The sequence below is a fragment of the Seriola dumerili genome, unplaced genomic scaffold (assembly GCF_002260705.1).
Source record: "Seriola dumerili isolate Sdu_G_001 unplaced genomic scaffold, Sdu_1.0 BDQW01000295.1, whole genome shotgun sequence".
NCBI lineage: Eukaryota > Metazoa > Chordata > Actinopteri > Carangiformes > Carangidae > Seriola > Seriola dumerili.
Genome location: NW_019174550.1, coordinates 830,989 through 855,009, shown reverse-complemented (window position 1 = coordinate 855,009; position 24,021 = coordinate 830,989). Strand labels below are relative to the sequence as shown.

Sequence of the window (24,021 nt, the reverse complement as noted above, 5' to 3'; positions counted from 1 at the left end):
GTCATCTTAAATGTATGTGTGTGCGTGTGTGCAGCTGCTTCATCCACACTGACCTGTAATACTTCTGTTTTGGAAATGCAGGAAAGGCTTGTTTCACTGGGATTACACACATGTAAAGACAATCTGTATCCAAACAGAAGCCAAATGTAGTCAAAGCTGTTTCATAAACTGGGGTTTCTGCTCAGTTCACATATGACTGAGGCAGTTGTCACCAGTCTTTGGTTGATAAAAACTTCAAGACACTTCACGGTGCAGAGATTTAACAGACAGCTCACACCCACATACAAAGTCATGAGAGCGTACAGTAATGTAATGCACTCACACAACTATTCTCACACTCCCTCTTTAGTTACGGACAAAAGGAGGTTCTCCATTTAAACTCTTTTCCCCCACTGATGTTACATGACGCCCCCCTCCCTCTCCTCTCTCTCCCTCAGTCCCCCTCTGCTATAAATTTCACCCTGTCTTTGCTATTCAATCATAAATCATAAATTCCCTTCCTCTTTCTCTCTTGCTCCCCCTTTCTTTTTATTACACAATAGCCCAGACTTTATGTCAGAGGGCAGTCGTGTTTAATATGTGTGTGCATGTGCATGTGCATGTGCATGTGTGTGTGTATCTTCTACCGCAGCCTTTCCTGTGACCCTGGGTCCCCACCCCACTGGCTGCACCAGTGAGTTTGTCCAATGCAACTCACACACACACATACACGTTCACATGAATATGCACACACTGGAACATACGACACACCCTCACATGCACACGAACAGGAAGCGGCGCGTTAACACACACATACGCACCCAAAGTTACAATATTGCCTTCATTATTTTCTGTGCAAACTAAGTATCCCTGCACGCACAAGCGCTTGTAGTCCCAGGTCCTGTTAACACTCACCACTGGGGTGCTGTTAACACTCCGCCTGCAGTAAGCAACAGGCCCGCAGTATGGTCAGTCCTAACAAGGACTTTGGTGAACACGGAAAATATATTCCTGCTACACATTTGTTCCAGAAACCCTCTAAGAAAACAAGAGGTCAGGAGGTGCAGACATTTCTGCTTCAGCCTCCCCTCCTCTTGTGATTCCCTCTTGAGTGTTTCGCACTGTGGCCCTCACACGTCCAGACTCTGGGCCCCTTGTTTGTTTAAAGTGTTGGCTTGAAAAATGGTGTAAAAAAGAAAAAGAAAAAGAAAAAAAGAAAAAAAAAGTCATGCAGTATTTTTACAAGGAGATTTATTGTAGGAGAAGTTGTATAATTATTAACACTTTATCGCAAACAATACTAACGCAGTGTAAGTCTGCATGTTCGTGACCATTATTCACCTTGATTCCAAATGGCGTGTCATTGTTCAGCACATTTTACACTTTGTTTTGTCAAAAGATCACAAAACTCTAGTTTGAAATCTCAGCTCAAGGTCCACTTACTCGCTTTCTGAAGTTTTTTGGCCATATCAGACTCAAGTCTTTCAGACTCAGACTCAAACTTTCCCCTTATTCTGAGCACCTATAGGATTTAAAACTGTGTCTACGAATCAAGGTTGTGTGACTGGGATGAAAGCTACAGAATCAAACACATCACACGGTCATGAATGAACTTTCATGCTGAACTTTTAAGCCGGCATGGATGAGAAGTCCAAGAGGTGCTGAGCGTCTTCAGTTCCGTGACAAATGAGCAAACTCCACGTGATATGCGAAAAATAAATGAGTAAGTGGATTTTTAGCTGAGATTGTTTTTGATGACCAACTGGACCGCCTTTGATGGAAAGAGAGCACACAGACGCCAAGACAGTCGGATCTTTGTCAGGTCAGATGTTTAAAAATGGCTCCCACATCCATAAGTTGTACATAAGTCAATGAATATTAAAAGTCTCCACATGATGGCATATTTTTCTGTTAAAGGATTGTTTGACATTTTGGGGAAACACACTTAGTTAAAAGGATATTGATACTCTCCCGCCTCCGGCCTGAAGAATTAAACCATTTGCTTTAACATGCACTGACATAAACATATGTCGTGGTGAACACAATATCATCAACAACAGTGTAGCATGTGATGCTATCTGGTGGGGAAGTAACAGGTTTTCTCTCAGGCTGTGGCTATTTAGAGGACCTGGAGGAAGAACAGTGTTTTACATTGTGTGTGTGTGTGTGTGTGTGTGTGTGTGTGTGTGTGTGTGTGTGTGTGTGTGTGTGTGTGTGTGTGTGCGTGTGTGCGTGTGTGCGTGCTTGCATGTGTATGTTATGGGTGTGTTTCCGTTGCTCGAGGACTTCCAGGGTCCCAGAGATAATGTGGAATTCATGAGAAGAATGCAGCATAGGGGGTTCCTTCCTGTCACCTGACTCCATCACTTCCTGCATTGGGCTTCCTTCGTCTGGACCTCCACGGAGAAGGGTGAAGCTGCGTCTCGACAGCGGTTCAGGTTCTGTTTCATAATTCGGTCTCTCTGAGGTGATGGGGGAGCTTTGAATGACCCCACCCACTCCCCCGTATAATGCAGATAAGGACGCAGCTGATTGCTGTGTCGGGCAAGTGCCCAAAATCATGAAAAGCCCAGATTTCATAGCTTCATCAAGCTGTTGAAATGCTGCCGCCAGAGTGCTAATGTTGCTCATTAGAAAATGAATTGGAGCAAATGAATGCGGGCAAGGGATCAAATAAAATTGATTAAACAAAGGAAGAGAAAAGAAAAGAAGAATGCCTCATAAAAGAGGGAATGGAGATATGAAGGGGAACAATAAAAGAGGCAATAACATGAAAGAAAGAAGGAGAATGAGAAAGCGAAAGAGAGGTGATGGCAGGATCCATATGGGGCCTCTTGGTTTTTGGGCAGCAAGGAGAGACATGCCAGGTAATGGCTTCCAGACTCACTCAGTCTCTCTCACACACACACACACACACACTAATTCGATTTAGAAATCTGACAGGACAAGGAGACTGAGTGTATGTGGATGTGTTTGTATATACCAGGGGCCTTTTCTTTTGCGTACTCAAGAGGTTTGACTTCCTCTGCCCATTGGGAGTGGGGCCGGCTAGTCTCACTGTGTGTGTGTGTGTGTGTATTACAAGCACTGGGGGTTAATGTGTGCTTTCAATCACAGCTCTAGTGGGGAGAAATCAGATCCCTGCAGCGCTGATGTGGATTCCAAGAGCCACACACACACACACACAAACACACACACACTAAGAAAACATACTCACAGATATCAGGCTAGAGTGCAGCAAATGCATTTATCTACGGTTTAAGCATTGTACTGATTTTCATTAAGGGACCAGTTTGACATTTTGGAGGACAGCCTACATGATTTGCTTTCTTGGCTTTCTTCTAAGCTAACTGGCTGCTGGACGTTGCTTCATATTAAATGGTCACATATGAGAGTTTTCTCCTACTTCTGATCCAAGTCTCAGCAAGAAAGTGAAGAGCCCAACTATTCCTTTAAACTTGACTGAAACATTTGGAGTGACTCACCTGTTTTCTTCTCTCTCTATAAAACACTTTCAGAGGTGCTCACAGAAAACGCTGGGCGGTTTTCAGTGTTGTGTTGGGTTGACTGAACACACCTGGCTCTTTCCTGCTTTTGTCTGCAACATTAGAAAGTTGTGCTTAAATGTTATGAAGAGGTCAAGGGGAGAAGCTACAGCGTGAAATGAAGTGAAGGGATGAAGGCAAAGAAGTGGAAGGAGACAAAGAAAGGAAAACGCAAAACATGCATGTGAGGAGAAAAGGGAATGAAAGAGAAATGGAGGGAGGTCGAGATGAAAAGAGAAGCAAAGAGGAAGACAGGAAGAGCTAATTAAACAGAGGAAGGATAGATGTGGAGGAGTGGGCGGGGAGAGAAAGGGCAAGATGACTTAACTGGGATACACCGCCTGCTCAAGATTACTCCACCCTCACACACACACACTCAGCAGTTTCCCAGTGAGGTAAATCCCCAGTATTCCCCCTCCTATGCACTGTCACAGCCCTCCCACTCCTGCAACTGGTGTGTGTGTGTGTTTGTGTGTGCGTGTGTCACCACTTTTCTCTGACATTCCTGTGCAGAGCAGAGAGAGACGGTGAGCTCGGCTGCAGGGAGACAGGACTACGAATCCAACTCGGAAGGATTTTCTCAAAAGAAGAAGAAGAAGAAGAAAAACCGATCCCCGCAGCTTGTTGTGATCGCTGATTTGGGAATTTCAATTTTGGGAAAATCTGCCTGCAAGTCAGTGGAAAAGTCTTCCATTCTCAACAAGGGGTTTTCTAGAAAAGCATCCTCACAGTTTCCTCCTCTTTCTTTTCCATCTCCATCTCTTCCCTGGAGGCAGATTCCAAACTTCGGACTGCTGACTTCCAGGGTTTGGGAATACATTTGCAGAGGCAAAAAAGGACAAGGGCATAGTGTTGCAACAGCATACAGAGGTGAGTTAACATTAAATTGTTGATGACATGTAGCTCTTGTTCCTATGGAAGTTGATTGCACTTTTTAAAAGCTATTTTGAACGAAGTTTTTCAACTATAAATTTGCATGTTTGTAGTGTGTAGTGTAGCTTTTGTCTTCCTAGTAAATCTACCAGTAATAGTCACAAAATTCCCCCATATACTTCAAAGTGAGAGAGCCTCATTGTTAATGGTGCATGAAAGTGGAGTGTGTTGCACAATGTGTCTCTAATGTAACATCTCTGGGGGGTTGGAGTTGCTTGTTCTGCTGATCCCCTGCAAGACTCCGCTCGTGCGTCTGAGAGAGGGAGACAAAAGTAGAGAGACTGGAGGGGCGAGGGGGTGTAAACCATCCACTGCACATTGAGAGTTAAGAGATGAGGGGGATGAGAGAGAGAAAGCAGAAAGAGGGAAAGAAAGAGAGAAGTGCAGCATATGTGCAAGAGAGATGAAGCAGAGGAGGGACGTGGAGTTTCATCCTCTCCCTGGTTTTATCATTCAGTGCGAGGACAATGCCAAATTTGATGCGAACATGCACAAGCACACATTATATTCAAAAGTTTGAATAAATGCACACAGCTGTTGTACATGCGTATACACAAAGGAAGGATGTCAAACCAACTTCTGGCCTCTCTCACTTTCTCTCTCTACACACACACATGCACAAGAAAGAGATTTAAACAAACACAGCTTTGTTTGATTGCACTCATCTGTTTAGTTTGCTCCCAGCTTAGATCACAGACTGATCCAGTGCTGCAATCCAATACAGTCATACAGTCACACACACACACACACACACACACACACACACACACACACACACACACACACACACACACACACACACACACACACACACACACACACACACACACACAACATACAGACAACTCACTAATTAGATGATTATATGAATAAAAACAATTGAAATGCACACATTCGTCAGGTATAAATGTGAGAGTATTTTGAATAAGTGCACATTATCATTCATGCTACTGTTAACTGTCTTACTCATCCATATATTGTTTTGTTTGTTTAACCCAGATAAAATGTTGTCTTATGTCATAGTCATATATCAGTAACATACTGTAGCCTACGTGTTATTCGGAGGAGATTCTGATCCATAAAATGAGACCTGAAATCTTGACACTGCAGTCACTCAGTGACCTCTGAGCAGCTGGAGTAGCTGCAAGTTCGAAGTTCAAGTGCGCAGTGACAGTTGCTGTTGTTGGGGTGTGTCTCGTTCACTTCCCCTCCTTGTCTGACAAATGTCTTTGCTGTGTCTAAAGTCGCTCTCTATTTGGTAAATTTATTTTTTTGCCATTGTATTTGAGGTCTGAATTCTCAGTGTAAAATATGAGCCACACACTTTACTCAAGGGACAAAATTACAGTAATTCATTAGTGTCCAAAAGTTGAATTTACTGCTCTCAATAGAATATATTATTGAGTGTTTATGTCAGAGATGGCAATTTAGTGAACAAAGAGAGTGATTTTGGACACACTGGTCACACCCTCTTATCTCTGAGCTATCACTTTTATTTTATTGTACCTCTGTATAATGTGCCATACGAGACTATTGTTATTACATCCATTTACCATTTGCCACTCATTGAAATAAATAACTTAAAACGCCACTCATCAATATTTTATATGTTAACAATGTCTCCCTTACCTGTGTGTAATCTGAAAGAGATCACTCGTAGTGATGAGCTCACATATAATTATCACTGGACTCTGCAGCTCCCCTCAGCCCTGTGGAGCATTTTGACGTCTGTCAGCACATCGTTTTGGTTTATCGGCTGACTTTACTGTTATGGTTCACTCCCATCTACCTAATTTCCTGGCAGCTGTTGTTACCATGAAACCTCTGAACAAACCACGCTAACCAGTGCACTACCTGCCCAGCACCAAACAACAGATAGACAGAGTTAGCAACTAGCTGATAAACATTTAGCACCAAAAGAGTCAGATATTTCCCTCAGGAGTAAGTGGAGACCAAAACAGAGTTTCCTATATTAGTAATTCCATATGCTTCATGTTGTTTCTCTGCAGACCCTGGCTCCTGTAAAGATGGCTGACGTGGTGCAGCCAGACCCAAACAGCCTGCAGATACCGGGTGAGATGCACATACATATTCGCACACTTAATTACTATGGCAACCAGGTCAAAATGACTCACTTCTCCTCCTTTATCTCCTGGAGTGTTAACATTCTGAACTTTCCATGCCCCCCTCCCACTTAAATTACTCACATCAGATTCCAGTGACATTCCAGTCATTCCAGTTCATTACAGATATTCAATCTCACATCTAGAGAGCCTCGGGTCAAGTGTGTTAACGCCCCCTTGCTCATCTCCACAGTGAAAAATAAGGTGTTTTCTGCATGTGTACTTGTATGTTAGTATGAGCATGACATGACAGTCCAGTAACGGTTGTTTCCTTTTGATAAGAGTTTTCCCAAGGCTGCATATCACCTTAAACAACACTGATTCTGGACTGTTCTGTTCGTGGAGTATGTGTGGTGCTTTTACAACGCTGAAACACAATTTATAGTGAGATTCTAATTTTCTCTTCTCTTCTCAGGTGATAATTTATCAGCCCCTTCGTCGCCTGCCACGGCGAGAAATGACTGCAGCATCACACCCCTCACACCCTCGCCCTCGCCAGTAACTTTGGACACACACTCACCACAGACACTCCTACACACCCTTTCCTCTTTCTACTTATTTTTCTTTATATAGAGCTCTTAAACAGGACCTGAAAAGCCACATCCACTTCACAGTGTTATTAGTGGTTTATACGAGTGTGAAGTGTAGATGTGAAACAAGGACCCGGTAAAGGCTACAATCTGTGGTGAAGAAATATATAGGAAAAATTAAGAACTTCCATAAGTACTTGAGGAACTTTAGTTAAGAGAGGAGTGGAAAAACAGCCAACCTCCTAAATCCATGTTGTTTTCACTCATAGAAACTAGTTATTTCTGAAATGTAATGTAATATTTGGTAATTATATGTCCCGTAAAAGACATTGGTTTAAATCCAACCCATGCTTCCTGTCCACACAGAAATAATAGCCCATAATAGCTCATGCACTCTGTTCTGCCTGTAGACAGTCACACAGTATGAAAAGAACATGGGCTTTTTAAAAATTGTTTTCTTTGTTTCTTTTCATAAATCAACAGAAATGTGTTTTATTTTATATGTGAATATTACAGTTTGTATATGGTGCCTGGATTTCTTTCTGGGTGTTTCCTGTTCAGTGTTACATCATATAAACATAAAGAAAGAGATAAATGAGCTCAGGAGAGATTGAGGGGGAGTTTTGTTCTTGTTAGTACAAACCCAAATTTCCCTCTGTCTCTTTCTCCCAGAGGGTGGAGGTCAGACCCAGGATGGCCTGTCCGTTCTCTGTTGTCGTGGCGATAGATTTTGGGACAACGTCCAGCGGCTACGCGTTCAGCTTCACACAGGACTCAGAGGCCATACACATGATGAAGTAAGAGTCTGTCTGCATGGGATTTCCCCCCCCCAATTCTATTCTCTTCTATTTTCTATTCTTGACAGCTTCTTCCTCCAACCCATGCAGGCGCTGGGAAGGCGGCGACCCAGGAGTGGCCAATCAGAAGAGCCCCACGTGTCTGCTGCTGACTCCCGATTTGCGGTTCCACAGCTTTGGTTTCGCGGCACGGGACTTCTACCACGACCTGGACCCGGAGGAGGCCCGGCACTGGCTCTACTTCGATAAATTCAAAATGAAAATCCACAGCACAAGTGTAAGAAAGAGAGCGAGAAAATACGATGAAAAGGGTGAAAATAGAAGGGTAGAAGTGCACATAATATATGTAGACTTTAAAGAGTGACTTAATACCAGGCTGAAAAGCTGAAAGTTTCAAGTCTCTTGTACCTGTAACCACACCCAACAGTGATGTCATGATGTTCTATCACTCAAGAGTACACTTTTACATCACTGCAGCAAGATGAGAAGAAAAAAAAACAATGTAGCTTAAAAAGAAACAAGATTTAACTGCTGTTAAGTTCCTATTTAAGCATCAGGGAAGACGATGTTTCAGAAGCTGTGACTGTGTCTGATGCAGGACCTCACCATGGAGACAGAGCTGGAGGCGGTCAACGGACGGAGGGTCAGGGCCATCGAGGTGTTCGCTCACGCCCTGCACTTCTTCAGGGAACATGCTCTAAAGGTAAACTGTAAAGCTCCACTTAATTATTGCAGTATGGTGTCCCACATGGTCACACATTCAATACAGTATGTGTGTGTGAATCTAGTATGTACAGTATATATGGACACACATTTTGTGCTTTGTAAACCAAGCTGTTGAGACCAAATCTTAACCCAGAACTGTTTTAGCTGATGTATTGTCATATGGTGTTGTACTGTAAGTGTTCTTAGCAAATTCAAAATAATATTTAGTGATATAAAATACAAGATGGAGTAAATCAAGAATCGGCTGGAGATGTTTGGACTTAATTTTGACAGTATTTTTCTGGATTGTGTTCCAGGAAGTGAAGGACCAGTCCTCATCAGTGCTGGAAGGAGAGGAGATCAGATGGGTGATCACTGTTCCCGCTGTGTGGAGGCAACCTGCCAAACAGTTCATGAGAGAGGCCGCATACCTGGTAGCAACGCACGCACGCACGCGTTGACAGATATTTTACATACATTAATACTTAAAGAGTCTAAAACAGTTTGTATTAAAGAGGCTCCATGCAGAGTTTATGCTTAATGTTTAAATAACACATATGCAATGAAAGTTACATCTGCACGTTTAGTGATTTTTAGATTTCCAGATAAACTGAAGGATTAAACGTGGCCTCATGGGTGGAGAAAATGTTCATACACCTCAGGCTAAATTTATTTCTATTAATCTGTATATAGATTTAATGGAGTTGGTTTATGGGTTGATTTATGGTGTAGTTTCCCTGTTTTTTTAATTTATTTTCCTAATTTTTGTATCTCTATCATACTTGTTTTTTTTTAAGATACTGCAAAGTAACACCTGATCCTTTTTCTTGGAGATACATGTTTTTCACTGGATAACAATTGTCCAAAGTGTCGTCATTGTCAGCTTCCAGTATCTGTAACAGTTTCATGTTTTATGACTAAAGAGTTTCAGTGGGTTTAACAGGTTCAACAACCTTGACTGAGTCTTCAAGACACACACACACACGTACATACACACGCAGAGGGTACCAGTAGACTCACAGTGTGTGTGTGCGTGCGTGTGAGGAAGAGGAAGAACAACAGGGAGATGGAAAGAAAGTGTATAAAGCATGAGATAAAGGCAGTCTGATTAATGTTTCCATGGAACATCACTTACACACACACATGCAGACAGAAATAACACTGGTCCTTTGCCTCTCTCCTGGTACATCTTCCCACGAACACACCCACATACACACGGCCCCTCCTTGGTGTACTGTACATGTTAAAATGACTTGTAGGAAGTGTGTACAGTGATGCAGGGGGTCCTATTGCAATACTCATCAATGAGAATGGACCGACCTGTGTGTCTGTGAGTGTGAGTCCAGTTGTGCAGAGCATATGCAACACTCCATGGGAAAGACTGTACATGACCTTCTACTCTTAATGTCATGCTTCCCTTATTTGCCTGCGCTCACGTAGTCATTATCAGCCGTCTGCCATTCACTCACTCTGGGACATACATAAATAGTCTAATGCACACACACTCTCTCATGAACGCTGACATATATGCACACACACACACCCTGTGCTGGCTCCTGGCTTGATGCCGTCAGGGTGTGTGTGCTTCCTGCTGGTGATGTCATCAGCAGCGAACAATGAGGGAGACCGGCGTACAAACACAGGAAGCTGAGTCCAGACCCCCACCCTGCGCACACACACACAGACACACATATCAACTTTACTCCCAATACATCAGGACTAATGCTTATGTACCTCCTCTCCTCTCCTCTCCTCTCCTCTCCTCTCCTCTCCTCCGTCTTTTATCCCAACACAGAAACCTTAGCTCACATCATCTTCTCTCCCTTTATGTTCCTTCATATGTTTATGTTGTACAGCTGTCCTTCAGTTTGTGTGTGTTTTACTCCATGAGTCTTCTTCTGTCATCTTTTTTTCCTCCTCATCTTTTTTTGTTGCCTTCTGAGACTTGTCCTGCACTTCATCCAAATCTCATCCTAAACTAAATAACGCCACTTTGTACGGCATCTTAAAAAAGGTTACTAAATCATGAAATCATTATAAAGAATGATACAGTTTGACCTGGAAAATCTTTGAACAACTACTTTTATTTCGTTTTTAATTTCTCCTTTTTCTATGAAACTTGTAACCATCTTTTTTTTGTTTTCTATTGACAAATTTCTTTCTTTTGTCCATGAGCCATAGTAAAGACAGAATAGAAAGAAGTAGACAAAAGAGAAAACTATAAACATACAAAATACAACAGTGTGCTGCCTTAGTGTGTATAAAGGTCTCAAATTACTGTAAGACATGGGTGACTATTACATCTACCTATTTTCTTGTGCGAGGGAAAAACTTTGCATCTCAAGGAATAAATACTTTCCAGCACATCTTCCATCTTCACTGAACACTCCACCTGTCAATCAAACTCTTTGAGCAGGTCGATTTTCTGTCTGTGTTAAGGTTAAGTATTAGCAGACAGAGCTATTTTCTTTAGTTGTGGTTTTAGTTTTTTCTTTGAGTTTTGTCTCTTCTCATTACAGAGCTGTAGACTGCTGTGAGTCGTGACTTACTTGAGACTTGACTGCAAAACAGAACTTGAACTTGGCAAAAACATTGTCCCATGTTTTGACCTGGTAAAGTCACAACTTGAGACTTTAGCAGGACTTGATCTTGACTTCAGACCTGGAAACAGTTTTAATTGCCGGCAAATTAACCGACTTGTAGCTTGGTCTTGAAGACCTGTGACTTCGACTAAAAGTCTTAAAATCAACTCCAATTATAAAACTAACAACAATGCAATGACAGTGCAACTCAGTGTCTCTATAAAACAGGGAGAAAAAAAAGATACTTAAATTCTGCTTGTAAATGTTTCTCTCTCTGTGTCTTTCTTGTCCTCTCCAGGCTGGTCTGGTGTCTCCTGACTGTCCCGAGCAGCTCCTCATCGCTCTAGAACCAGAGGCTGCGTCCATTTACTGCCGCAAGCTCCGCCTCCACCAGGTGATTGACCTCAGCATGCAGCCAATCACAAACGGCCTCGATCTGGACGGGTCCCGGCCCTTCGACTCCAGCTTCAGACAAGGTAGAGAAGAGAGAGAGAGAAAGAGAGAGAGAGAGTGTGTGTGTGTGTGTGTGTGTGTGTGTGTGTGTGTGTGTGTGTGTGTGTGTGTGTGTGTGTGTGTGTGTGTGTGTGTGTGTGTGTGTGCGTGTGTCTCCTTGTAGACTTTGTCATTAGCATAAGCATGAAACCACACTGTGTTCCTGGAAATATTGTTGTTTGATTTCACTTGGGGATTGTGGTCTTTGCTCACGATAAATCTGTGTGTGTGTTAGTGAGTGAGAGAGAGAGAGAGAGAGAGGGAGAGAGAACTGATACTAATCGTGGTTTTGCCTCAGCTGACCTACAGTTGTGTGTGTGGAGCTGTACACAGACACATATGACTTTGGACAGGCCATATGTGTCATGAGATGGAAACATGACCAGTGGGAGAAAGAGGGGGAGGAGTTCACATGAAGGGAAACATTGTGAGAGTCTTCAGCTTCTGAGGGTCCAATATTTAGCAAAGAAACTCACTTTGACTCCGTCTTCTGATTTAGGTTGCAGAGGTACAATGGAAATGTATTGCTCCTGCAGCACCAGAAAACAACAAACAAACACAACAACATAAAACAGGCTACACTAGAGTTGATTTAGCATTGTGAGGACGCATAAGGAAAGAAAGTGCATTTAAACTATTAATAAATTGTGTGTAGAAACACATCATGCCAATTAACTACGATTTAAAAACATATTTCTTCTGTATTGTGGCATTTGCTACAGCTCTAACTTGCACCTCAATCTGGCTCTTTCTATAGCAACAGTGACTCAGTAGTATTGTAGTGTTTAGAGCTGTCTGTCAAAGCGATGGCAAAATATACAACAATGAATCTTTTTTGGACACAAGAGCAAGCTGTAAAAAGAAACAACGACATATTATCACTGTATAAAGTTGTTGACGTGAATGTGTTAGCAACAGTTTCCTATGTCACATTCAACAGACACAGAAAAACATTAGGATTCATTTGGAACTGAACCACAAAAAAAAAAAAAAAAAGAGCTCTGGTTTGGTCTCCAACAACTACTTGGGGAAATATTGGCTTTGTAGCTGAAAACAACGCTGTTTGTAGCAGTGAGACTGAAGCAAAAGAGTAAAGCTGGGGACCCTAAAACCACAACAATGGCACAAAAGACAATAAAATGCTCCATAGAGCTGAGGGGATCTGCATCTAGCTATAATTCCCTGTGGGTTTGTCATTACAAGTGACTTCTTTCACAATATACATACATATATATACATTTTTTAACTGTGCAGCTTTATATATATATATATATATATATATATATATATAAATCAAATAGAGAATTTGCAGAGAGGAAAAATACTTCCAGCTCCTTTCACTTTGCAGCTCTATAGTTCATGCATCAAAAAGCTTATCTGCCAAAAGTACACCTTTTCACAATAAAAGGATAAAAGTGACAGCTTGCAAAAATTATATTGACTGAGCAGTAGATGTATTGTCATTAGCGTACAGGAACGCTGCATGGAAACAATTCAGCTACAAGCAAGGAACAAAGACCGATTTCAGACTGTGAAAAAGGAGACTGATGCATAATTCAGCAAGCGAACATGCCGTCCAAAATCCCCTGCACAGGCCCACTTATACATATGCAGTCAGTGACACACACACCAAGACATTCACACGCAAAGACACACACTATACACAGGATATTGTAATTGGAACAAGGTGCAGTGAGACCATGATCTCACCCCCTCCTGGCCTGTCATTCTCCCTCTCCTTCACTCACTTTCATTTTTCTTTCTCTCTTTTCCCTCCATCGTTCTAGCATTTGCTCTCACTCTCTTTCTCTCTCTCAAACTTTCTTTTGCCAGGTCGTACTCTTTGCATGGAGTCTGCAAACACACACGCACGCACCCGCACACATATACACTCAGCAGACATGTTTGCATACACACACACACACACACACGCTTGGCATCATGGTCATGGTTTTTACTATCTTTAGCTTTTCTTCCACCTCATTTCTTCTCCAAAGATAGCACTGGGGAGCCATTAAAAAAAAAAAAAAAAAAAAAAAAAAAAAATCACACTCTCTCACACACACACTCACACACTCACTCACACACTCACACACTCACACACTCACACACTCACACACTCACACACTCACACACACACACACACACACACACACACTTTTCTGTTTCATGTAAATGGTTTCCAGACTTGCGTTCCATTCATCACCCCCGTACAAACACACACACACACACGGATGAAATCAAGGCCTTTATGATTGTGGTGTTCTTTGTTCAGCTTCATTTACCATGTACACGTACACACACACATACACACACCCTCCTGCGTCATTCAGGGCTTTAGCACAACAGTAAGAGTACTTTGCTTTCAAGACATTGTAGGACATTGCTGCTCAATAATGTCTAATCTCAACAGCCAATCTTTCTTTCTTTCTTTCTTTCTTTCTCTACTCATGGGGTTAGAGGGAACGTAGTAAAAACCACTTTCACCTAAATTACATAAACACTTCACTCCAGACTGTCAAACCTATGACTTATGACACACACACATTCGTATATCAGGACCACAGCTTCTCCTTACAGCACTTCCAGAGAACCTGTTTTTTATGCCAGCTTCCTCCTCTCACTTCTTTGAGCTGAAATTATTTCTCATCTTCAAGCCATTACGTCTCATCTAATGTGTTCACCCGCATGTATGGAGGTGTATTTTTGCATCAGCTCTGTCAAACAGGCTGTCAGGTATATTCCGTGTTTCTGTCAGATGTGTTTGAGTGTGCTCTGCTTTTGCTGGCCCCCATCCATCCCCTTAACCCACCAGTCGAGAATGAATACAGCTGAAAAGTGAGAGTGTTCTTCATTTCCAACAAATTACTCTTGTCATGCAAAAACATTATGACTCTCATTTTGGTATGTTTTTCTTGTTTTACTTGGATTGAAAGACTTTTTTGTATTATACTCTTGTATAACTTGTTTAAACCTTATTATATGTAGTATAAATGAAAAACATTCATCTTCATTAAGATGAAAGTGGGGATGTTTCTGTTTTTGTTTAAGCTAGTGTGCATTGAATATTAAACAAGCTAAAGCGTCTGACCCTACAATGTTAACAGAAAAAGACCAAAAAATGTTTGCATGCAGGCAAAGCAGTGCGAGGTGGTGAAAGCTGGTGATGTCTCTGAGGGCCCGCAGCTGGAGAGAATCCATGAAATTATTTCATTTAGAAAAGAGGGGCCCATTGCAATATTACAGGGGGCTTGAATTTCCTTCTTGTGCCCCAGGGGCCCAGAAATCCCCACTATGCCCCAAAGCTCTCTGTAAAAGATGGCAAAATTAAAAAGATAGACACAATGTCACTTAAGGCTCACTTGATTTGAAATGCTTCAGTTTGAGTAGAATTGTCACAGTAAAGCCAATGAGGTCACTTTCTTTCTAGAAAATATAACTCTCATGTAGAGCTGACCGATTTAACTTATTTCCATCGTCATCGCGATATGAACATGTGCAATAAACACATTGTAAAGGACTGACGATAATTCTAATGATCGTCGATCACTGATACCATCGTCCATCGGCACAACCCTGGTGTGAATGCTCCCAAGACGAGACGCATTGAGGACACATTTGAGATCTGAGCACTAAGTCCACAGTCGGAGGTGGTCTGGGCTACATGTGTCCACATTCTTTTAGCAGTGTGAACGCACATGCGTACTGGGCCACATTGAAGGACCGCCTACTCTACTGACGTCCTCCGACACAGTCTGATTAGTCCCGCCACAGTTTCATAGGCCCTGTTCAGCCCTGGTGTTAGCATCCGTCACGGCTGATCCGATCACTTAGTGAACAGCTCTCTGTTCGTCAGTTCACACCTGGCTTTAAAATGCATCTCCACATGCGTCTTGATTAACCACTTGTGATCGGATCTCCGTTCCCCGCTTTATATGCAAATAAAGAGGTATGCGTTGTTGTTTTTAGCAAATCAACAAACGGGGCCGTTGTTAATGTGCTTGTGTGTGTGTGTGTGTCAAGCAGCAACCGAGAAGGGGGGGTGGTATGACCAACTACTAAATCGTTTAAATTTTATTAAAAGGCATAACGTTCTGCAGAATTGAGGGTGTGCCGCTTTGAGTGACAGACGGGTCTCGGCTCAACACGCGCCCATCCTCTTTGCCCATTTATGGATTATCCGGGAGTTCTGCGGAGTCAGGTACTGGCAAGATGGCGATGTCGGAACAGCCCACTCTGAGCTTCAAAACCACTCTTAAGAAACCTATGGGTGACGTCACGGAGGCTAAACCTAATCTTGATTTACAGTCTGTGGTGTGTGTGAGAGCGAGCGAGTGAGAGCGAGTGGGGTATGGAGGCGCTATATGAAGTGAGAAGTGAGATCCGATCACAAGTGGTCAACCAAGACGCATGTGGAGATGCATTTTAAAGTCAGGTGTGAACTGACGATTTGAGAGCCGTCCACTTGTGATCGGATCAGTGCGATATGAACACATCGTAAAGGACTGACTGAAACGATGAATTAGAAACAATAATTTTATTTACTCACGCTATGCAGTCATAGGGTTTTCAAGCAGCGCCTGAGCCAAATGAGCAGGAAAAAAAACCACCATGTTTTGGTGTCGGGCTGCAGCTTCTCACTCAGGCATAGTAGACAGCTCAGAGGCGGCAGTGGAAACCTGCAACATTACCTGCAGCGGAGGGACGAGGATGGAGGAGATGACTGATAGTGACCTTTGTCTGTGTTCTTTATTCAGCTTCGCTCAGCAAAACTGTATATGCACACTTCAATATTTGTTTATTTATGACGAGTAATATCATCAGTGCAAAATTGAACAGTCTCATTGCACATCGCAAATGTTCCTCATATCTTGAAGGCCTAATCTCATGTTTGAACTGCTAGGGGGCAGCACAAACAAGCTGCAAACACACTGACATATTAGCAACTTTTAGGTTGATATTAGTGAACTTGTTAACAATTACTTGCCTTTTTACACATGAAGCATACGCTTTAGCATCCATTTGAAGTTCTGTTTCTGGACTCGCTTGACTCATGAGAGAAATATCTGTGATCCATCCTCAATATAAAATACTGATTATAGCCACTTTAAGTACAAGGCTGAAACAGGTAGGTGCTTATGTTACCGGCACCAGACCTAGGGGAAATCTGGACAGGCAGCAAGCAGCACACAGGCGGGAGAGCACTGTGTAGCCAATATAAAGAAAAGGACTGTAGATTGAAAGAGAGAGGACCAAAGTTAGCGTCTTGAACAGACCAGAGCTTGTTTATTTCTGAGCACTATTTCATCCACTTGCTACTTAACAATCTCCACATTCTCACTAGGTACAAAGAATATTAAAACTAACATATTCCATAAATAAAACAAATAACGGTACAACCAAAACAACAATAAGTGACACAAAACATTCTGACAAAAAAAAGAAGTGCACATAAATTCAGAATTGTTCAAAACTGTTATACCCTTTTCTTCCTGTGCCAGACACATTAGCATAATATAATCCTGTTTACATTCATTCAACACTATCAAAAGTCATCCACAGACCACAACATTCACAAACACACACACTCCCTCACACTTGCACACCGTGGCGGCAGCGAACAGCATGGCGGCGAAGGTGACACTAGTCGAAATGTGGGATTTCTCCTTTCCCAATTTACTCGCTACTGGCTGGCTAACATCCTAACAACATTTACAACACTGATTACTAGCGTCAAGTACTTACACTAATAAAACAACGGTGCCTACTGACGTTCCTGTGACATTACCGTCAGCATGGCAACGCACGCTGAGACATTCTAGTACAAAAACAAACTCGCTGCAAATCTTACACACCTCAAAACTCTCTGAACACACTTCAGACAAGTACTACCAGTGCTACATGAGTTTTAGAGCCTGTAAAAGAAAATAAAAGTGAGTTTTACAGTACCTGTGGATTGGTAGAGAGGACCACGGTTTGCGTCTCGCACAGGCCAGAGCTCGTTTATTTCTGAGCTGCGCATGTGCAGAGCCTGTCACTATAATCCCTCTAGCAAATCCACAACAGCACCTTCTACTGACTGAAATGTGCATTACCTCAATATAAAGAGTACATGAAAATGTTTCAATAAAACTGAACATGTAGCCTCTTTCCAAACCACTACACTTAGTTTAGCCCAGTTTAGCATTAAGACTAGCGGGAACAGCAAGCCTGGCTCACTACATAGTGGCTAAAGTTGTGTAACAGTTCCATTGTCCATTTTCCCAGTACTTTTAAACAGCATCTCCAGCTTTGGCCCTGGTAACCTCACTGGCTACAAGAGTCCAGTTATTGCAGTCATTTGTTGTCGTTGTTGTTCTGCTTCCAGTCTTTATGCTAAACTACAATAATCGACTCCCAGCTCCAGCTCCATACCTAAAGTGTAAAACTGAGACCGATATCAATCTTCTCATCTCTCACTTGAAAAAAAAAAAGTAAAGAGAAAATAAGAGTTTCCCTAAATGTTGTATCTACAGGACGGAAAATGTATTTTCATTAAAAAAGTTATGTAAAACCAACAATATGAATCTAAGAAAATACATAATACATGAATGAACAAGAATGAAGTAAATCTGAAATGATTACTTAGATCATAATATCTGGTTTAAATGCTTATCCTGCTTATATTGTATGTTGTTGTGGCAGCTACACTGCTTAAAGTAAAATTTCACCTTGCCTCCTGTCTGAACATAGTGTACAAAACTTCTGCCTCACTGTGACTTTTTGAACTGATTTAATAACATAAATGATTTTGTATGTATATATGTGTGTGTGTGTAACAAAGATCATATCCAAAACCGAAGTATGTTGTGCACCTGTGTGTATTTAGCTTTTTGTGTGTGTGTATCGTAGCGAGGGAGCAGTTGAGGCGATCCAGACACAGCAGGACCTTCCTGGTGGAGAGTGGAACTGGAGAGCTGTGGTCAGAGCTGCAGACTGGTAAGGCCCTGTGTGTGTGTGTGTGTGTGTGTGTGTGTGTGTGTGTGTGTGTGTGTGTGTGTGTGTGTGTGTGTGTAAGAGAGACCGAAGGACCCCACATGTCGGAGATATTGATGATTTTGACCTTTAACCCCAGCAGGCTGTCTGTGAGAAGCAGCCACACCTACTTTCACATTTCTACTAACCCTCAGATTTTCCTTCCTAAGTATCACCTCCTCTTTCTCCTCCATTCACTGGGTTTTCATTACGTTCAGGATGGTCACTGTGACTCCTTATCTACAATATCTGCACTGGTTGTTTGTATTCAAAAACCAAACCACATTTTTGTTAAATAGCCAGTTGCTATTTGCCTTTTGGCTTAACCACATCATAACCAACCTGCCACACTTTACTATAATGAAAATGTCATAGAGAGTACCAGCATGGAGTCTGCAGTGTGCCACAAAAATATTATACAGTTTAACAGTTCTAAAATGAAAGTATCAGACATTTTATTCAATTTTTAAATTACATATAAAGTCAATTATGATGATTTAATAATCAAACGTTTAAATGCCATTGCCTATAGAAACACTAATAAGGCTAAAGCAACTCAAGGTCCACTTACAAGCTTTTCCCAAACTTTCTCAAACTCCATGACAACTGAGCAAATGGAATACAGTGAACTTTGGTTGAAAGCTCTGGAAAAGAAAAAAAAATGTAAATCAAAATACAGTTCCTGGCGCTCTTACTGTGTGGTACACTCGAGGTTCCATACAGAGCCAATTTTGAGAATGAAGTCGTAATGTTCTGAGAAAAAGATAAAAAGTATATAATACAATAAAGTATTATTTTTCAAGAAAGGACTTTTACTCAGCCAGTTTCTACAGAACCAAACACGACTATTTCACAACCATAAAACTTGCTCCCAGAGATGATAAATTCCAAACTAGGGACAATCAAACTCATCTATTTTGCTGGTTTTGCACACAGACTTTTCTCTCTCTTTTGAACCATGACAAAAATCTGAGGAGCCACGTGTCCCTGCTGACCCTTTCTGCTCCCTTTCCTGTCCACACACACACACACACACACACACACACACCCACACATGCACACACAGGAAGGACCCAGCCCATGGGACTCTCTGCCTCTGCACTGCAAGTAAACCAAAGGAGTAGAACCCCTGTTTTACTCTCCTTCTCCTCCATTTTCTTCTCTCATCCCTTCTTGTATTTTTCATTTTTGTTCATCTATTCCTTCCATTCTTTCTCTTTCTCACCCGCTCATATACGACCTTATATGCTCTTGAGTTTAGGGCGTGGTCAGCCGTACCAGGGTAAAAGCAGCCTGTACTGCTGATCGTATCATACACAAACACACTCACAGAGGGAGTGCAGCGATCACAGATGCCTGAAGGTTGTTTATGAGAGAGTCCGCTGGTTGAAGAGTTTCAGGGGAAACACACACGCACACACACTGGAAACATTCCACAAAAATTAAGACACATTATCCTTCACAATGGGTTCAAACTGATGAGCTTTATCAAGAACAACAGATTTAATGAACTAAATTTGTGTGTGTGCTCTCTGTGCGCAGGGGACAGGTATATTGTTGCAGACTGCGGAGGAGGGACTGTTGACCTGACTGTCCATCAGATCGAGCAGCCACAGGGAACACTGAAGGAGCTCTACAAGGCTTCAGGTGCAGTTTCTTTGCAATCTTGCAAACACAAAAATTTCCAGCAGTTTCCAACGCTCTACTTTCTCTCCCAGGCGGCCCGTACGGGGCTGTCGGTGTAGACCTGGCCTTCGAAGCCATGCTGTGCCAGATCTTCGGCGAGGACTTCATCCAGAGCTTCAAAGCCAAACGTCCGGCGGCCTGGGTGGACCTCACCATTGCATTCGAGGCAAGGAAGCGGACGGCGGCGCCGGGCAGGGCCAACGCCCTCAATATCTCCCTGCCCTTCTCTTTCATTGATTACTACAAGAGACACAGAGGGCAGAGTGTGGAGGCCGCCCTGAGGAGGAGCAAGTGAGTGTGGGCTGGAGGAATGTGGTGTGTGTTTGTGTGTTTGTGTGTGTGTGTGTGTGTGTGTGTGTGTGTGTGTGTGTGTGTGTGTGTGCATGACAGAGATGATAGATGAGTGGGTGAGCAAACAGTTTTAACAATGGAGTGATTTTGTGCAGCATCTGTCACAGTAAAGATTCAAACTCTCTCCTGTGTGTGTGTGTGTGTGTGTGTGTGTGTGTGTGTGTGTGTGTGTGTGTGTGTGTGTGTGTGTGTGTGTGTGTGTCAGCATGAACATAGTGAAGTGGTCGTCCCAGGGGATGCTGCGACTGACACAGGAAGCCATGACCGAGCTCTTCCAGCCCACCATTGTCAACATTGTCAAACACATTGGTGAGAAACACACAAGAAGACACAGCCCCAAAATGCAAAGTTTATATGGGTAGAGGGAGATGCCAACCTTTTGGTGAAATTAACCTGTGAAGACAAGTTCATCATACTTAAACCTCCACTAATCACTAGATAGCTGCTCATTAGTACAGCTGTAAGTTACAGAGATGGGAACTGGGTCTGTCTTGACTGTCTCTGTCCAATGTCACAGGGAGTTGCCAGAACTGTCAAAAATACAACACATAGTGCAGTTTTCATCTACAGCTCAGACAAACAAAACAGAATTTAGTCATAATGGCTTTGTTGGTATCTTGTTCTAGATGACAGTGACCTCATTTTTTACAGCCTTGTCAAGACACAAGACAGAAATACTGAGAGTGTCTGTTTTAAATCACTCACATTCCAGTGGTGCATTTAAAACCAAGGGCCGGTTTTCCAGCATTTAGCATTGCTGGTCTTCACTGACTAAACATAAGACAAAGAGTGAAAGGCGAAAAAAATGAGTTTTACACATTTTAAGTTGAAAAAATACCAAGTTTAGCTGATAGAAAGGAAGTAATGATGGCTCACCTGGTATCACACAGGCTTAGTCCTAACCGCAATGGCCATGGGTCGGTTTGAGACCGACCCATGGCCCTTCGCTGCAGGTCATCCTCTCTCCCTGACTTTCCTGTCTATCTCTCACTGTCCTATCAGAATAAAGGCAAAAATGCCACCAAAAAATAACTTTAAAGAAATCAGTATTCCCCCATGAAACATCCAGACTCATGATACACTTACTGTACCACTACTCCCCATCTTTTCCTTTCACATGAACGTAAACACTTTGCTCACACAAAAAAAAGTGAACTTCTTTTAAAGATCTCCCTCCCACCCTCTCCCCCTGACAGAGGAGCTGATGGTGAAGCCAGAGGTGTGCGGTGTGCGCTTCCTCTTCCTGGTTGGAGGCTTTGCAGAGTCGCCCATGCTGCAGAAAGCAGTCCAGAAGGCCCTGGGGCGGACGTGCCGCATTATCATCCCCCATGATGTTGGCCTGACCATACTGAAGGGTGCCGTGCTCTTCGGGCTGGATCCCACCGTGGTGAGGGCTCTGGAGTAAGCTACCTTAGTTAATGCAGGAGTATGTCTTTAACACATGATCTAACAATCTCTTTCTAACAGGTCCGAGTGCGCCGATGCCCCTTGACCTACGGTGTTGGCGTGTTAAACCGGTTTGTGGAGGGGCGCCACCCTCGAGATAAACTCCTTATCAAAGATGGCCGCGAGTGGTGCACCGACATCCTCGACCGCTTTGTCTCTGTCGACCAGTCGGTGGCTCTGGGCGAGGTCGTAAGGCGCAGCTACACCCCTGCTCGTCTGGGCCAACGGAAAATCATCATCAACATCTACTGCAGCATCACAGACGATGTTACATACATCTCTGACCCCGGTGTCAGGAAATGTGGGACGATAACGTTAGACCTACCAGAACCTTTACCACTACCGGGAGCAGTGGGAGGAGCAGGAGGAGGAGGAGGAGGAGGAGGCCCAGAGAGGAGGGAGATCAGAGCGACCATGCAGTTTGGAGACACAGAGATCAAAGTCACGGCTGTTGACGTCATGTCTAACCGCTGCGTCCGGGCTTCCATAGACTTCCTGTCTAATTGAGGAGGAGCAGGAAGTGGAGACGAGGATCTGAAAACAGAAATAACTGATTCCAAGAATGATAATCTTAGAAAAAGCGGTACTTTGGGAGTGGGGCTCAAATATTTTTGGAAGGACGGGGGCGTTGCATTAATAGAAGAAACTCACACCTCATAATTCAGACATTTAGGATTTACATTTAATCATTAGAGCATAAAAAAAATCATGAAAGTCCTAAAAAGAATTTATATTCGATTGAACTGTAGGGTGCCCTCTCTGCATGGGAAAGAAGAAATGAATTTGTCTGGCTTCAGTGGCGAGTTTGTCATGTCACGCCATATAAATGCTGTCACAGGCATTTCCTGCCCAGAAAATATTCTGAGTACCACATGTGTGAAACCAAATGCAAGCAGAGGGCTGAATACAAATCTGTAGTGCAGTGAGACAAACAGGTACCATCAAATGATTCAACCTGTCTGAGGAGTATTTCAATAACACTTACCTGGAGAGACTCTACCTGAAGCAGCAAACTACCTAGAGTGAGACTCACTCGTGTATGTTCAGTGCTAAATATTAGGAATGTTGCCTTTTCCCTCACATAATTAATGATACCTCATTTAAATCCTATTTCAACCTTCATATATGATGTATATGATGTTCATATATTGATGCTACGACCTGGACTGCAGCTTTGTTTCTCCTATGTCGATGATTGTGCACCGCCTAGTGGTGAAAAGACTGAACTACTAGCTGAGAAAGCACCTTGGAATATAAACACTCCAGGGATAAAAATCAAAACACATTAAAGAGGCATATATTGGGAAGGACCGTGGCATTATTACATACTTTGAACTTACGAAGTTTTAGAAAGTCATGTTTCACCCACATCCACGTCTAAAAGAAGTTTCAGCATTTGTGTTACCCTACACGGGAACATGTTTGGGATTATCTGATTTCTTTTGTCCATATCAGGATGAGACTGTACAACAGTTGTTTTATTTCAAATGTTTCAAAATCTACTGCAACATTAAAGCTGTATTATTAGATTTTTTTTTGGCCACATAGGGGCAATGGATCAAGCTGTAAATGCAACATTGATATACCCTTATCAAGTTGTTGGCATTCCTGGGGAACTATAGAGTTGGTTGAGCAGTGAGTGACATCTTTGTCATTACAATTAGTGACTTGATCCATAATATAAAATATTGATTAGTGCAGCTTTAAAGTGAGTTTCTGTAGGAAGAAAGGTGGATGGGTGAAAGTGTTGGTTATCAATTGTACCACCTAGTCATCACCCTGTCATGTTTAAGTCAGGAAATGATGTTTTTATGTGTATACTGTATTAAACTGTATCC

At 42.5% G+C, this 24,021-nt stretch overlaps 1 protein-coding gene across 1 annotated transcript; it reads left to right on the top strand.

The window, feature by feature from the left end:
• The first annotated feature begins 4,045 nt into the window (after positions 1-4,045).
• hspa12b (heat shock protein family A (Hsp70) member 12B) lies at positions 4,046-24,015 on the top strand. The gene is made up of 15 exons (XM_022758351.1): positions 4,046-4,197; positions 4,301-4,394; positions 6,467-6,530; positions 6,996-7,078; positions 7,783-7,907; positions 7,998-8,184; positions 8,506-8,610; positions 8,930-9,046; positions 11,493-11,670; positions 18,578-18,664; positions 20,243-20,347; positions 20,419-20,677; positions 20,943-21,046; positions 21,934-22,124; positions 22,205-24,015. The coding sequence occupies exons 3-15, from the start codon at positions 6,485-6,487 to the stop codon at positions 22,688-22,690; spliced, it is 2,073 nt and encodes a 690-aa protein (XP_022614072.1). The 5' UTR covers positions 4,046-4,197; positions 4,301-4,394; positions 6,467-6,484; the 3' UTR covers positions 22,691-24,015.
• The last annotated feature ends 6 nt before the right edge of the window (positions 24,016-24,021 follow it).